Here is a 17,387-nt window from a genome sequence, read left to right on the forward strand (position 1 = left end):
GTAGCACAACTGGAAGAATGTAATCGATGTCACTGAATTGTACATGTAGAAACTTTCAAAATGGTGTAACTTTGGCTATGTATATTTTCACCAGAAAAAAAAAGGTCCTCCAAGGTTGAGAAGGACAAGTGCTGACATGTCGTGGGGTTGTTAACCAATGTCATAAAACAACATGTGTACTGACTGTTTAATGAGAAACTATTTGTTCTGTAAACCTTCACCTAAAGTACAATAAAAAAAAAAAATTAAAAAAAAACAAACAACAACAAAAAAAAAACAAAGGTACTTTTGTTCAAACAAGACTCCATGCAACCAGCACCCTCACCCTATTACCTCCAACATTTCAAAGTTCTTAAGGTGGGCATGCAGGTTGCACCCCACTGGCCCTTAGCTATTCCATTCAATCCCTTATTCTACCTTGTCCAGATCAATTTGGAACCAGATCCTATTATCCTACCCAGCTTCATATTTGCATCCGAGTCATGAATAAAAACCAAGGGTAGAGTCTAACAGTTACCCCTTCCTCTAAGGTAATAATGTTCTACCTATGAGTATCCTCTGGATTCCTTCAATCAGTTTTGTTTGGCTCTACTTAAATGTACAATCATGCACCCTATATGTACCTCTGCTTTGTCAGTGCATAGCTGAAGCCCAGATATACTGCCTGTAATACCCCATGAGCTACCAAGCATGGTGGAAGGAAAATGAGTCTAATCTAGCTGATTTACACGTTGTGGCTTCTACTGATCATCACTTGGCTTCTACTGATCATCACTTGCCTGTATGCCAGTGGCCGGCACAGCACCGACCAACACACAGAAGGCACTCAAAACTTTGTAGGATCAAATTTTTACTGACAAATCTCAAGTGTGATAATATCTCTCCCCTTAATCCACATAAGAAGGGAAATAGAGAGGCATTTATATTCATTATCTCTAATCCTCACAACTCTACCAAGTAGGGTATTATTATTCCCATTCTAGAGATCAGGACACTGAGGGTTAGTGAAAGGCAATGACTTGCTGGAGTTCATAAAAAGAGACAAAGTTGGGATTCAAATCCACATTGCCTGACTTTGTGGTCTTTCTGCTACACTACATCTCTTCACTACAACTTTCACACTCATGGAGCAAGTATTGTGTCTACTTTGTTACATGCTAATATTTCTCACCATGGAGATACATATACTGATTTGATCTAACCTGAGTGTGACTCAGAGTTCCAAATTCTGAGTTTTCCACAAACAACATCTTGGGAGCTAACTGTGGTGTTGCCATTAGGACAGAGGAGACTCCAGGGCCAAATGGTTTAACCAATTAAGGTTAAACAGAAGGCCTCACAGAGAAATTCTTGTGTCATCAAAGGAAGCATCCTGCACTGAATGTTAGAGAGTCTAGGTTCTATGCTTGCCTCCGCCCACAACCGTTTATAAAATTCCCTTCCCCCACCTAGACCTCAGCTTCTTTAGCTGTAAAATGGCCATGCACCTCTCTCACAGACCAAATGCACAGCTGGAAGTGAAACCTTTGAGGTTCCTGGAGATATTCAGACGGACATTTCAGAATTAAGAATGTGAATGCAGAGCTTAAGGAAGAGAAAGCAGCTGGAGAAGTAGATGTGAGAATTGTCAGGTCCCATCAGTGGAGCCCTGAGCTAAACCCCCTACCCCTAAGGGAATCTATAAACCACTGTGTCAGAAAAAGAAAGGAAAACAGGCAACCTATGCTTTACTAACAATGTACTTCTTCACATCCTAATCCCATACCCATTCTTCAACTCCTACCACCTTCCCATCCTACTAGAGCCCACAGGGGTCCTTCCAGTCCTTCTCCTCTGAGCAGGGATTCCATGATCAGCCCACTCTTTGGACAGGTAAACATGGGTTATCTCTTGCTATCTCAGGGCCTGCCTTGTATGTTTTTTAGCTTTCATGTCAGTCTGTGAGTTCCTCAGGGCCAGGCATAGAACTTATTTCTGTAGACCAATACTTAGCACAGGGCCTTAACAGAGCAGGTACTTAGCAAAAGTAGAAAAGCGAAAAAGGGAAGAAGAAAGGGAGGTTTTAGCAGGAAAGGAAGTATATTAGTTTCCTGGGACTGTCACAAACTGGGTGGCTTAAAACAACAGTAATTTATTCTCTCATAGTTCTGGAGGCTAGAAGTATGAAATTGAGGTGTCAGCAGGGCCATACTCCCTCCAAAGATTCTAAGGAAGAATCCTTCCTTGTCTCTTCCAGCTTTTGGTGGTTGTGGCAATCCCTAGCATTCCTTGGCTTGTGGAAATGTAACTCCAATCCCTGCCTCCATCTTCACAAGGCCTTCTTCCCTGAGTCTCCTTTGTGTCTTTACATTGCTTTTTTATAAGTACACCAGTCATTAGATTCAGGGTCCACCATAATCCAGTATGACCTCATCTTAACTTGATTACATCTGCAAAGACCCTATTTCCAAATAAAGTCACATTCACAGGTACTGGGGGTTAAGATTTCAACTATCTTTTAAGAGGATGCAATTCATCCCACAATAGTTCACCTTATGCCCCCTAAAATTCATGTTCTTCCCACATGCAAAATACATTCATCCCATCCCAACGTCCCCAAACTCTTAACCTATTCCAGCATCAACTCTAACTCCAAAATCTCATCTAAATAACATCAATTCAAAAAGTCCTAAATCTCATCTTCTAAATCAGGTATTGGACTCTAGGTATGCTCTATCCTGGGGCAAAATTTCTCTCCATCTCTGAACCTATAAAATTAGAAAACAAGTTGTCTGCTTCTAAAACACAATGGTGGAAATGGCATAGAAAGAGAAATGAGGAGGAATAAGAGAGTCATGGGTCCCAAGCAAGTCCAAAACTTAGCAGGACAAATTCCATTAGGTTTCAAAGCCTGAGAATAATCCTCTGTGGCTTGATATTCTTCCCTCTAGGCCCACAGAGGCCCCACTGGACCCACCCACTAGGCCCATGAATTCCCACTGGCCCCACTAAACTCTGAGCCACTGAAGTCATTCTTCCCGTTTTTTGAAGGATAATGCATGTTCACAGCCAAATAACTCTATCTTCCCATTTCCTGGCTATAGAATTCCAGAAGTCCAACAGCCTTCCTTAATTTTGTCCCATCTCTGTCCCCTTCAGTCCAAGCTGGCAGTGTTTTTGGTGGTATAACACTCTCAAAACCCTTGTAAGTCTTCTGCATATGTCAAGGGGATCTATGCCTTTAGATATAGGGGTTCTGCACAGATTCTTTCTAGATAATCTTTCTTCTACCCCTGGCTTCTGCTGAGATGACTGATTAGATCTATGAGTCATACACCTAATCTCTCTGGCAGAAGAGGTTGTCCAGCCACACCCTTAGTGTTTTCTTCAGAGCATGCCTGTCTTAGTTATTTAGTGCTGCTATAACAGAAATACCACAAATGGATGGCTTTAACAAACAGAAACTTATTTTCTCACTGTTCAGGAGTCTAGATGTCTGAATTCAGGGTGCTGGGTCTAGGGAAAGTCTTTCTGTCTCTGTCAGCTCTGGGGGAAGTTCCTTGTCTCTTCAGCTTGTTTCCTGGTTCCTTCTGGATCTCCATGCGGCTTGGCATCAATCTTCCCCCCATCTCTGCTACTCTCACTTGCTTGTTCAGTCTCCTTTATATCTCAGAAGAAATTGACTCAAGCTACTTTCTACAGTAATCTTGCCTCATTAACATAACAAAGACAACCCATGCCCAAATGGGATTACAACTACAGGCATAGAGGCTAGGGTATAGAACATATATTTTGGGGGGACACAATTTAATCCGTAACAATGCCTTGGCATCTTTTGCCAATATGAATATGCTGAGAATTTTCCAAATCATCAAGTTCTAGGTCCTGTTTGCTTAACACTTCCTACCTCAATACCTCTCTTTCCTCTCACATTTTACTGTAAGGAGCAAGGTGAAGCCAGGTCGCAACATCTACATTTTGCTTGGAAATATCCTCAACTAAATATTCAAGTTCATCACTTACAATTCTACTTTCCACCCAACACTAGAAACAACAAGGCCAACTTTTCTGCCACATATAACAAGGACTGCCTTTCTTCCAGCAATAACATGCTTCTCATTTCCTTCTGAGACCTCACCAGAAGCACCTTTAATCTCCATATTTCCATCAACAGTCTCTTCAAGGCAATCTCAGCTTTCTCTACCATGTGCCTGTGCCCATTACCTACTTCCACAGCCACATTCACATCTTTAGGTATTTCTTACAGCAGCACCCCACTTCCCAGTTCCAAAATCTATGTTAGTTAGTATCCTAGAACTGTTGTAACAAATTACCACAAACTGGGTGGCTTAAAACAACAGGAATTTGTTTTCTGACAGCTCTGGAGGCAGAAGTCTGAAATTAAGGTGTCAGCAGGGCCATACTCCCTCCAAACGCTCTAGGGAAGAATCCTTCCTAGCCTCTTCTAACTTCTGGTGGTCACCAGCAATCCTTGGTGTTCCCTGGCTTATAGCAGCATAACACCGATCTCTGCCTCCATCTTCCCGTGGCCTTTTCCTCTGTGTTTCCTTTGTGTCCTTACATGGCCTTCTTATAAGGACACCAGTCATTAGATTTAGGGTCCGCTCTAATCCAGAATGACCTAATCTTAACTTGATTACATCTATAAAAACGTTCTTCCAAATAAAGTCACATTCACAGGTACCAGGGGTTTAGGACTTCAGCATATATTTTGGGGGTCACAACTCAACCCACAACAGGGAGTACATTAAGTGCACATAAAGGGCAAATACAGCTCCAGAGGACAAGAAGAGTAAGGATAACTGTCCTGCATATCCCCTCCCAAGCTCAGCTCTCAGAATCCACCTCATACCCAGTGACTATAGATTATCAGGGTCAGAGAGACCATGAAGGTTTCAGGAGAGCAGATGTGGCTGTCTAGGTGAGAGCGAACTCAAGGAGTACCTGGGAGCCAGAAGGTGGCAGAATTCCCAGCCTGAATGCTGCAGACAGATATTAGCAAAATGAGGTCAACTGTTAACACAGTCAGGCTTGAGGCAGGGGAGGTGGGAGTAAACAAATGAGATAGTGACATGTTAACAGAGTCAGGAGTAATGGTGAGAATTTCCAGAGTACCAGTTAACACTGAGAAAGTGAGCCTCTAATCATTACCACCTTCTGGAATCTCCTCTTCCAATCTATTCTCTCCACCTTCCCTACTGTCCACAATACCCTGGACCTCATGCCCCTGGAAGATACATATTCATCCCTCACGGTCAAAATATGTGTTAAGAATTTCTTTTGTCATTTACACAGCCCTCTGTGGTGTTGGGGTGTCTGTTTAACCTGTAAGGGCTATTCCTGTGCCCTTCTCCCTTCTAGTTATAATCTAACAAATGCTCTGCCTCAAGCATCTATAGACACTCAGTAGGCAGCAGTTCTTCCCACCTCCGGGCTGGGTCAGATTCCATACTCATCTCTCCTCTCTCCTGTATCTCTGGAGAGGACATGCCTCCCCATTCTGCATAACTTCACGCTTACATCCATCTAGCATACAACTGGCACCTACTCCATGCTGGATCTGATACTGAGTGCGGATGACAGGTGAACAAAACTGTCTCTGCCCTCAAGAAGTTCCCAGTTTGATGGATAACAGACAGGAAAACAGAATGTTACAGAGAAAGCAGGTGCAAAAGGCTGTGGGTTCCAGAAGAGAATAAGAAGGAAGAGTTGAGCATGCCTGGGGAGCGGCTAGCATCCTAGAGAAGGCTTGAAGGGTGAGTTGGAGCATAACAGAATGGAGAAAGAGAGGATCAGGATTCAGCTGACTGAGACCAGATGTAATTTACATACCTTAAAGTTCACTCTCTTAAAGTGTACAGTGTAAAGTGATTTTTAGTATATCCACAAGTTGTAAAACCATCACCACAATCAACTTTACCTCCAAAAGAAATCCCATACTCATTAGTAGTCACTTCCCATTCCTAACGCCCCACAGACCTGGAAATCATCTATCCATTTTCTGTTTCTATGGACTTGTCTATTCTGGACATTTCATATAAATGGAATCAAACAATATATGGCCTTTTATGTCTGGCTTCTTCCACTTAGCATGTTTTCCAAGATTCATCCATGTTGTAGCATGTATCAGTACTTCATTCCTTTTTTTACTCCTTTTTATTCTTTGTATGGATAAACTACATTTGTTTCTCCATTCATCAATTGATGGGCATTTGAGTTGTTTCCAATTTTTGGCCTTTTTTTTTTTGCTATTATGAATAAAGCTGCTATGAACATTCGTGTGTAAGTCTCTTGGATATATAACTAGGAGTGGAACTGCTGGGTCATATGGTAATTCTATATTTAACTGTATGAGGAACTGCCAGACTGTCTTCCAATGTGGCTGTACTATTTTACCTTCCTACCAGCAATGTATGAAAATTCCAATTTCTACACATCCTCACTAACATTTGTTATTATTTGTCTTTTTGATTATGGCCATCCTACTGGGTGAGAAAGGAGCCCTGGTGGTGCAATGGTTAAGCACTCTAGCTGCTAACTGAAAGGTCAGTGGTTCGAACTCACCAGCAGCTCCACGAGAGAAAAGAGCTGGCTATCTGCTCTCATGAAGATGACAGCCTAGGAAACACTGTGGAGCAGTTTTACGGTTGCTAAGAGGCAGAATCCACTTGATGGCACGCAACAACAGTGGTAACTCACTGGGGTTTTGATTTGCATTTCCCTAATAACTAGTGATGTTGAGTATCTTCTGCTCAACTTTTAATTGGGTTATTGGTCTTTTTTATTGTCGAGTTGTAAGAATTCTTTATATATTTTGGATACCAGATGTCTTAGTTATCTAGTGCTGCTGTAACAGAAATACCACAAGTAGATGGCTTTAACAAAGAGAAATTTATTCTGTCACAATCTAGTAGGCTACAAGTCCAAATTCAGGGCATCAGCTCCAGGGGAAGGCTTTCTCTCTATGTAGGCTCTGGAGGAAAGTCCTTGTCATCAATCTTCCCTTGGTCATGGAGCTTCTCAAGCACAGGGACCCTGGGTCCAAAAGATATGCTTCACTTCTGGTGATGCTTTGTTGGTGGCATGAGGTCCCCCTGTCTGTCTGCTTGCTTCTCTCTTTTATATCTCAAAAGAGATTGACTTAAAACACAATCTAATCTTGTAGATTGAGTTTACATAACTGCTGCCTATCCCACCTCATTAACATCACAGAGGCAGGATTTACAACACATAGGAAAATCACATCAGATGACAAAATGGTGGACAGTCACACAATACTAGGACTCATGGCCCAGCCAAATTGATACACACATTTGTGGGGGAAACAATTCAATATATGACACTAGACCCTTACCAGATAAATTATTTGCAAATACTTTCTCCCATTCTGCGGATTGTCTTTTCACTTTCTTGATAGTGTCTGTCATGGATTGAATTATGTCCCCCCAAAAAAGTGTGTATCAATTTGCCCATGATTCCTGGTACTGTGTGGTTTTCCTATATGTTGTAAATCCTGCCTCTATGATGTTAATGAGGGACGATGGGTGGCAGTTGTGTTAGTAAGGCAGGACTCAGTCTACTAGACTGGATTGTATCCTGAGGCGATGTCTTGAGATATAAAAGACAGAAGTGAGCACAGAGACGGGGGACCTCATACCATCAAGAAAGCAGTGCTGGGAGCAACGCGCGTCCTTTGGACCAGGGTCCCTGCGCAGAGAAGCTCCTAGTCTGGGGGAACACTGAAGAGAAGAAGGCCGACAGAGAGAAAAAGCCTTCCCCTGGAGCTGATGCCCTGAATTTGGACTTTTAGCCTACTTTAACATGAGGAAATAAATTTCTCTGTGTTAAAGCCATCCACTTGAGGTATTTCTGTCGTAGCAGCACTGGATGACTACGACAGTGTCCTTTGAAGCACAAAAGTTTTTAATTTTGATGAAGTCCAATTTATCTACTTTTTCTTCTGTTGTTTGTATTTTTGAGGTCATATCTAAGAAATCATATGCATGGCCTTTTAGATTCCCAGGAATATGTTAGCGCTTTTCAAAGCACCATATGGACATTTTACTACCCAGATATTCCTTTTAGGTTTTTCGGTTGGCTTATTGTTTGCTTCAACTGTTACCATAACCTCAGGCAGTTTCGATATTAAACAACTGCTACTGGCTGTCTTTGACAAATGTCACCAGGTTGTTGGTAATGAGTGAACTCTGAGTCAAGTCAGATAAAGACAAGTCTTGGTAGTGGGGTTTTCCAGCAAACTGCCAGACAAGTCAAATAATGACAATTCTCTGAGAATGGGGCTTTGAAAGAGCTCCAGCCTGGTTTGACTCCTCTAGCGGCTGCTAGGCTGCTGCTGTTCATTAAGATTGTGAGTCATTGGTTATCAAGGCTACCATGGAACTAGGGAGAAGGAAATTGTGATAAGGCAGGTTAAAATGCCACAAAGTTTGCTGTTCTTACCAAGATTCAGCCATTTTTTCTTGAATAAATGGTACCTAGATTGTTGCAACCTTTTGGTTAATTTCCAGAGTTTTAAAAAAGTTGATTTTGACTTCTTTTTTTTTTTTTTTTTTCCTGCGCCAGTGTTCTCATTGCTTTATAAAGAAGAGGATTTTGAAGATCCTTATTTTACCATTCCCATATGACATCACTCCAAGCTGTGTTTCTTGATAGATCACTCTGTCTTCCTCAAAATTCTCCCATTAGGCAGGCAAACAAGAACAACTGGGCCCAGAGCCACTAGCCTATGATTTCTGGTTGAGGTGTTACAGATCTTTAGCTGGGGCATATTACAAGAAGTTCATCTGTCACAAGAAGTAGTTATCAGTTATGGATGCCAGCCCCTTCCTCCTCTTCTTTCTTTCCCTGCCAAAGACCTTGCTCATGACTGTTCAACAGAGGGGAAGAAATTAGCTGGCTGTGGGGTCTCCTTGGCAGGGATGCCCCTGAGCTCCAGACTCAGTCTGCTGGGACTTTTGTCTTCCCTCTCTGAGTCAGCAAAGAATCCCATCCAAGGTAGGGCAAAGGTAGAAAGACAGCAAAGGTTCTTCTTACATAGAGCTTAGAGACAGAGGTAGAAGAGAATGAGGCAGGAATATGGGCCAGGCCACAATGCCCTCTGTGCTCTTTTGCTGACTGCAGGACCTTTATGCCTTGCACAGTACAGCCCCTCCTGGTTGGAACTCAGTCCACAAACTCAGTCCACAAATTCATGGCTAATCCTAGATAACAAAGACACCTGACAACCCCACCCCTGCTTCTATATATTATAAACAGCTTAAAAGGAAATGAAGGTAAGAGGCCTGGAAAGAACACAAGAGGAAGTACTAGCACTACAGTCAATGGGAAAAAAATGACACCAAATAACTTACAGAGTTGTGGGGCAGAAGAAAAATTGTTCACTATTCATCTAGGCCTTGTTCCAACGTCACTCTTTCTAGAAAACTTCCCTGAGCCTCATGCCCAGGGAGAAACTACTTCCTCCCACATTCTCTGCAGTCATAATTTTTTGCACATGCTTTCCCACATTCTGATCTAGTTATCTATTTATAATTTGATCTCCTAAATCCTTCTCAAATCCCCTCCCTCTCCTCTCCATTCCTATAAGTCTTAAGTTAACTATGCCTCTTCTGTACTGTTACTACTTCTTCCCCATTTCCTAACTTCTTGCCTTTGGCCTCTCTGATTCCAATACATCTTCCACAATGCAGTCTGGATAATCTCTCCAAAATAGCAAACCTAATTGTGTCACTCAGCTTAGTAAAATTCTCCATTGATAACACCACAAAAATAAAATCTCTCCTGCCTATCTTCTTCAACATATCTTACACTCCGTTGTTGTTAGGTGCCGTTGAGCAGGTTCCCATTCATAGCGACCCTATGTACAACAGAACGAAACACTACCCAATCCTGTGCCATCCTCACAATCAGTGTTATGCTTGAGCCCATTGTTGCTGCTACTGTATCAATCCATCTCATTGAGGGTCTTCCTCTTTTTTGACACTCTAGCCCCTAAGGTATTTGCTCTTCCCCAAATACACCATGCTCTTTCATGATTCTAAACCTTTGTACATAATATTCCCTCTTTCTAGAGTGCTCTGCCACTTCTCTATCTGTTAAGATCCTTGTCATCATTCAAAACACTGCTTATACGTCATCTCTTCTGTGCACCCAATAAGACTGGGCTCAATTTCTTTCTCCTTCACTAGACTGAGAGGTCCCTAAGAACAGAAGTCATCTCATTTACCTGCACACTCCCAGTGCCAACCACAGTGCTCAGTAAAAAGTAAATATTCAATAGATGTAGAATAAGTGAATGAGTAAATGGAGACAAGGAAGGAGGAGAATAAAATCTTGGTTTTCAAATTGGCTAATGTAATCTAGGGAAGTAACTCTGTTTCCATTCAAGTCCATTATGATAGATTTATTGCATTACTGTGCCCAGTTTTTCATGCCTCTCTGTATCCATGCATTTTGTGTAGTGTCCTTTCACAGTTACTCTACCATATAACTTGCTTTTGCCATGTGACTTGCTTAGACAATCAACAGCAAATGTGACACAAGCAGAGGCTTGAAAAGTACTTGGATGCTTCTGCTTGCCCTCTTGAATAACTGGGTCTTCTCTCTCTTATTTCTCACTGTTGCCATGAGAACATGCCAGGGCTAGCCTGCTGGAGGAATGTGAGAGACATGGGGAACAAGAACCCAGTCATTCCAGCCAACCAGCTGCCTAGCCAACCAATAGCTGACTACAGATACATGAGTGAGCCCAGCCAAGATCAATCAAAACTGCTTTGTAGATTTGTAGACCTGTGAGCAATACTAAAAGGTTATTGTTTTAAGCCTCTGTATCAGTTGTGGCAATAGCTAACTGACACAGGTCTTCTATACATCAAATCTATGAAATCTACATTTCAAGTCCCCTAAAACTTCCTTCTGAGCTCCGGAGTGTATGTTCAACTCTCTGCTAGACTTTTCTTCTTGGATGTCCTTCAATTCTTTGAACTCAACATGTCTAAAACTGAACTCATTACCTTCCTTGCCCCTCCATCAAATCTATGAAGATTGACTCATTCACTCAAGCTGAGATAAATGCTTTCTTCTTTGGGTTCCAACTTTATCAAGCTCTCTCCTCCATTACTGCCTTTATCTCACTGTACAGGTAGTCCCCATCATAAGTACCATTACGATGACTCCGTCGTAAATCAGTAAAGATACCTCTATCAGTATCTTTATAAATCTAATCTTTATTTGTCTTTAGGAGTAGGCATGAGAATGATAACATCAGCAAATTACATGCTGCAACAATGTATGCAGTACGTATTACTAACTATAAGATGTACCAAAAAAAAAACCAGACGGTCGTTAAGTGTGGACTACCTGTATTGTAATTGTATGATTATGTGTTCATCTCCCTAACTAGACTGCTAATTCCTTGAGGGCAGATGCCATGACTTATTCACCTTTCTATAACTAGGGGTCCTAACTTAGAGCCTGATACCTTGTAAAAGTTCAATAAATGTTCAACTGAATTGGAGACAGATCTATGACGAGCTCTTCTTAGCTCTAGTAACTTTGCTCCACCTCTTTCAGAAACAGAGTTTTCCTGCTGACCTCTGAATCCCCTTAGGTTAGGTCACTCACAGCCCACAGTCTATACGAAACAGGCCTAGGAGAAAATATCTCTGTGCTGGTATCAGTCTAACCTGATTCATTAGGGGCCCTCTTGCTGACTCTGATCTCCTAGGCCCACTACCATGGATCCAGGACTCTCGTTCCTATGCTCTCCAGCCCAAACTGATTTTTCAAGACTAGAATCCTTGTCGACTTTAACTTGCAGTTTCTAATGCATTCTTTCAGATATGGTAAGTCTTATTTTGAAACAGAACACAAAACAGCCTAATAATACACCTTAAAAGACTAAGGAAGAATTTCAGGCAGCTGAAGATGAAGACCTCCCTTCCTAGGGGCTGATGGAGTAAGTCTTCTGAGTAAGTACTCTTGCTGGTATATATGACGAGGGGTATAAGCTGTTAATGGGAAGTTAAATAAGGCCACTTCTCATCTTTCAAGACACAGCTCCAGAATTAACTTTTCCATAAAGCTTCCTGACATCCAGTAGAAATACTCCTCGCACCTTTGTGCCCCTCACTGAACACTGGACAGACTTACATGACACCTATAACATTTACTATATTTATTGACACTTCTATCCCCATCTAGGCGAACTCCTTGAAATCAAGGACCCTGCCATTTACATGGGCACACAGTAGATGTTCAGTAAATGTTGGTGAATGAATGAAAGGCCATTGCTCAGTATAGAAGGTGGGCCTCACATAAAGGGTATAATCATTCATGTGTCATTCATTCAAAATCTACCAGTTAATGGTAAGCAAAATGTGTCCCAGGAACAACAAAAACAAAAACGTAGCAAAGGAGGTGAGAGCAATCTTCTTCCACATTGTTCTATTTCACACTTTCAAAAGATGTAGGCTCAACTGTAGTGATACATCAGCTTGGGCACTTTCCAAGCTAAATGCATGGACAGGGAAACGTAGTGCCTCTGACCCTGCCTGCCAGCTGCTTCTCTGGACTGGTTCCTGTCTCCATAGGATTCTGCTGCTGGCACCCTCAACTGATGCCAACAGCTCCTAAAGGGCAGGGAATGGGCCCCGACAGTCTGCTTGGTCAAAGCTGATTTTCTAAGAAATCTCACTGAGTTTGTTCCCCCTGAGTTCACTTAGAATAAGAGAAAGAACGGTAGGGTTGGCTGACTCACCTTGTAGGTCTCTGGGACTGAACTACCTACTTTTCTCAATTAGCCACATGCTGAAGAGACCATCCTACCTTAGGCCTAAGTGTGTCTCCTTTGCTTCAGTGCAAGTCCACTTAGTTCTCTTGGTCATCCAAGGACACAAAGATGTTCAGCAATCAGTTCACACACTCTGTGTGTCTACATTAACAGCACTGAACACCTAAAGGGCATTCAGTTCCTTATGAGTTACTTGCTATCCTTGAACATATCTTTCACATTTTAGCCTTTATATTATTGCTCAGGTTGTTTCCTCTACCTAGATTGCCCTCTCCTGCCACCTTCATGGAATAAAGCCCTACGCATCATTAAAGGCAGAAACCACATGACACTTCTGTAGGAAACCTTCTCTATCCCTCCTCTGGGCCCCAGAAGCACTGTGTACCTCTCTAGAACACTCACTTAATCCCTTTAGGGCAGAATATGATTCATCCAGGTCTCCCTACAGGGTCCAGCACAGCACTGGCACAAAGTAGATATTTCCTGAATGTCTTTACTAAATGGGTGCTGATGTCTGGGTGGATTACATACACCATCATTCCACATCTCAACACCAGTAGAAATAGTGCAGGCATTGCAGCTGTGTGCAGGTGTGCCTAGGAGACCCAGGACCTCAGCCTAGCCTTGGGGTCCATGGCACAGCAGCAGCCCTTCTCTCCACAAAACTCACAGAGAGGAGGCCCAAAAAGCACTGTGTCCAGGGCCTTCAGCTGAAGCTTCTGCCGATGGCTCCGGTCTGTCATCTTCAGAACGGTCCCTGTCATGGTGGTATTGGTTACAGCTAGCCTGTTGAGGCAAAGAGTAGGGGGTCAGTTCTCTGCCAGCCAAGACAGGAAGGATCCCAGTAGGATCACCACCTACTCCAGGAACACTCCCACGACTTCTAGCTCTTGGTGACTGCTCCCCTATGCATTCTAGAACAAAGAGTCTACACCAGAGGATCGTAATGGGGAGTATGCACAGACACATTACCAAGAATTTTCTCACCTTCTTTCCCCATGTCCATTATTTCCTGAGTATCCCACCCTCTAAGGATTATCCATCAGTCACCATTTCCACATACAAGTGTAAATTTTCTGTTATGCCTCTCCTTCCTGGGATTATCCACTCTACATCTGTTTCCATACTCCCATCGCTGGTAAATTTATTCTCCTGTCCAGCCCGGGTCAAAACCTTATACAACATTACCCAGTGATTCTGGGGACCTCTGAATTATCCTAATCCTAATCCATTGCACATTAAATATAAACCTGCTGATGACAAAAATTGCATTAGTCTTGTTAGCTTGTATTTGAGTCACTGAAATACAATTTACTCCCAGCCAGATTACTGTAATTTTTTTATGACCTTCAACCATACTGTCAATGATAACTCTAATAATAGAGAGACTGTAAACAAGAAAATGACCTGGGAAAAACTGGAATTTGTTTCTCTTCTGCTGGAACACAGTGGGTGTAGGAGGAGAGTGTTATAAGATATGAAAGGTTGAGAATCACTCATCTGGGTCCCACAAGTGAGGACTTGATACCATAAGATCCTGTAAGGTTGGTGCTCTTTTCTGATGCATAGCTGTACTTCCCCAGCTAGAAAAGATTCTTCTGACAGCACAGTGTATGATTTATATACTCCTGCCTGCACATGCAGGAGGAACTACTTCTCTGGCTTTGGAAAGCAATCAAGCCCACCTATAAGAGAGGCAGTGAGGCACTGTGATCAGGGGGGTCAGGAGATCTGGCTTCTGGTCCAAGTTCTACCAATGGCTCACTTATCTGATCATAAGCTGCTCCGCCCCCCTTTCCTGGGGTCTCAGTTTCCTTCTGTGTACAAAAAAAAAAAAAAAAAAAAAAAACAGTTGCTGTGGAGTCAATTCCAACTCATGGCAACCCCATGTGTGTCAGAGTCGAACTGCTCCATAGAGTTTTTAATGGCTGATTTTTTGGAAGTAGATCACTAGGCCTTTCTCCAAGGTACCTGTGCGTAGACGGAAGCTTTCAACCTTTCAGTTAGCAGCTGTGTGAGTTAACCATCTGCACCACCCAGGGACTCCTCCTTCTGTGTAAAGTGAGGTAACATCAGATGGTTCCTACAAGCCTGAGAGTTCTTGGGGCTCTTCTTTAGAGCACATCACCAAGTATACTGGACTTCATCTAGCTGATCAAATTAAACTTTGTCATCTTATCTATACTTCTTCTCAAAGAAACCTATGAGCTAGAGGGCTATCTACATCTAAGCAATGAAAGAAATGATAAAGGAGCTAATATTTACAAAGCAACTACTGTGTATCTGACATTGTTCCAACACTACACACAATAGCTCACTTAGTTCTCACAACAACCTTAACAGAACCCAATTCTATTATTAGCTATATTTTACAGATAAGAAAACTGAGACTCAGAGTTGCATAACTTGCCCAAAGTCACAAAGCAAGGAAGTGGTAAAGCCAGGAAACAAACTCAAATCTCCTAGACCCTTCCCATTATACCACGCTGCCTAGCAATGGGCCTAGAACCATCCTTACCCTATGCAATGAAGGCTCTATGCTTCCTGCTATCACCAAGGTGCCACAGCTTGGCATCTTCTACTCCTGTGTCCAGCCTGGCTGGGCCTGGGCCTGGTCTTAGGTCTAATCCTAGCCACAGGAGAGCCAAGTGAGACCATGACTTGAGAAATGACTTCTTATGCTATACCCTGGAGTTTTAATCCAAGCCATAGCCATTCCCCAAGATGGAATGGTCCAGGAATCCACAAGGCAATACTTCTATTTATATGGGTAGCCTAGCCTTTTATAGTGAGAAAAGAAATCTAAATCCTAAAGCTTCATGGTCAACCATCCATTCACTTGTCTATCGAGACCATTAAATATGGAGCTCCTCAAGGCAGGGGTCAGGTTTAATGCATCTCTTTGTCCTCAGGGCCCAGCAGATGATACGTACTTAGTAAAGTTTTATTAAACAGAGCTAAACTGATATTGCCAGGAAGCCTATCTTCAGCCACACAGGGCAAGAGGAAGGTGCAGTGAAAAAAGCAGGACACATAGAGCCAGGCAGACCTAGGTTCAGATCCCAGCTCTGCCACTTACCAGCTTGGATAAATAATAAAATATTCAAGATTCAGTTTGCTCACCCAAAAACTGGGTTAGTAACTCCTTCCTCCCATAATTGTTGTGAGAATCAACTGAAATAACAAGTAGGAAAGCACCCTAGAAAGAGATGTACAAACATTAAGTAATACTCTCTTCAGAGTAGGGAGAAGCTGTGAATAGGAGGCTGCAGGCAGCAGAAGAGGGAACAGCCAGCTCAGCTAGGCCTCGGCAGGAGTGCCTGGTAGTTCTGCGACTGAAGACTGCAATGTGTGGGCATTCCAACAGCTTTACCTTCCCCTTTCCCCTTTGCTGAAGCTCATAACCAGATGCACCTATATAATGAGATGACAGATCATATGTAATCAGCACTTACCAGACAGTAAGCCTTTTGAGGGCAAGGGCAGGTAGCTGTCATCTTTATCCCCAGTACCCAGCATAAGTGCTTGGCACAGGGCAGGTACCCAGTAAATATTTGTTGAATGAATAAGTAAATGGATTAATAACTAGATGACAGATGTCACTAGTTTGATATAACAAGAACTCCAAGCAGTACTCTATCCCCTCCCCACTCCCATTCCAAGCCCTAGCATATTGTGACTGCAAAGGAAGCAAACAGTTGTGATACAACAGCTGTTGGAGGAGTCATCCAAGAGAGGAGGCTGTGGTCAATGTGGTTAGCCCCCACCTCTGCACCATCTTAGTTCAAGCAGACAAACTGCATAAGGATAATCCAAGGAAGGCTAAAAGGGCCCGAAGGCTCCTGGGTGATAAAAGAAACAGCTGCTGGGGGACAGAACAAGAAAACAGAAACACCACAAGCTTTGAAGTCTACTCAGATCTAGGTTCAAATCATAATTTTTCCCCTAACTAGCCATATGACCTTGGAAAAGTTACTTAACCAGTTTCACCATCTACAAAATGAGGAGAATAATAATACTTACCTTGCAGAATTGATGTAAAAATTAAATCAGATGCTGTATATAAAGTGTTGAGTGCCTGGTACACACATAGTAGGCACTCAATAAATGGCATCTCTTAGTATTGTTCCCAAGACTGATAAAAACTATTAAAGAAGAGAATGGATGCAAAGTGTCCATCATGCTCTATAACAAGCACACAACAGATGTAAGAAGAGGAGAGGTCTACAGACTCTGGCCTGAAAAGGGTGGGCCCTCACTTAACTGGCCAGAGCGCCTGAAGGCAGGCCCGCCCCAGCCTATTCCCTGCACCCACATGTGAGAGAAACCCAGTACTCTCCTGACCTCGGCATGGCATGGCCACCAAGCTGCAGCTTCCGAAAGGTCTCCTCATACTGAGGCAGCTCCACATACGTGATCAGCCACTGCACCACCTCTTCCACGGTCCAGTTATATACTGTGGGGAGAGACAAGAAAAGCCATGACTTCAGAATGCCAAGCATTGCTTGTACTTTTTGTCACAGTCATATTGACCTTAACATTTACCACGTTTGTGTATTTGACAGCTCTCTCCCTC

The 17,387-nt window shown here is 42.7% G+C and overlaps 1 protein-coding gene across 3 annotated transcripts in view; it reads right to left on the reverse strand.

Moving 5' to 3' along the window:
- Positions 1-17,387, reverse strand: part of STIM1 (stromal interaction molecule 1) — a 198,822-nt gene that overhangs the window by 23,081 nt on the left and 158,354 nt on the right. For all 3 annotated transcript variants that reach the window (XM_004381923.1, XM_004381922.3, XM_023736506.1), the window contains exons 4-5: positions 17,156-17,267; positions 13,482-13,597 (exon numbers count right to left, since the gene is read on the reverse strand). In XM_004381923.1, coding sequence (XP_004381980.1) covers positions 13,482-13,597; positions 17,156-17,267 — 228 coding nt within the window. The remainder of the gene's footprint in view (positions 1-13,481; positions 13,598-17,155; positions 17,268-17,387) is intronic.

This window comes from Trichechus manatus, unplaced genomic scaffold (assembly GCF_000243295.1).
Source record: "Trichechus manatus latirostris isolate Lorelei unplaced genomic scaffold, TriManLat1.0 scaffold00088, whole genome shotgun sequence".
NCBI classification, from domain to species: Eukaryota; Metazoa; Chordata; class Mammalia; order Sirenia; family Trichechidae; genus Trichechus; species Trichechus manatus.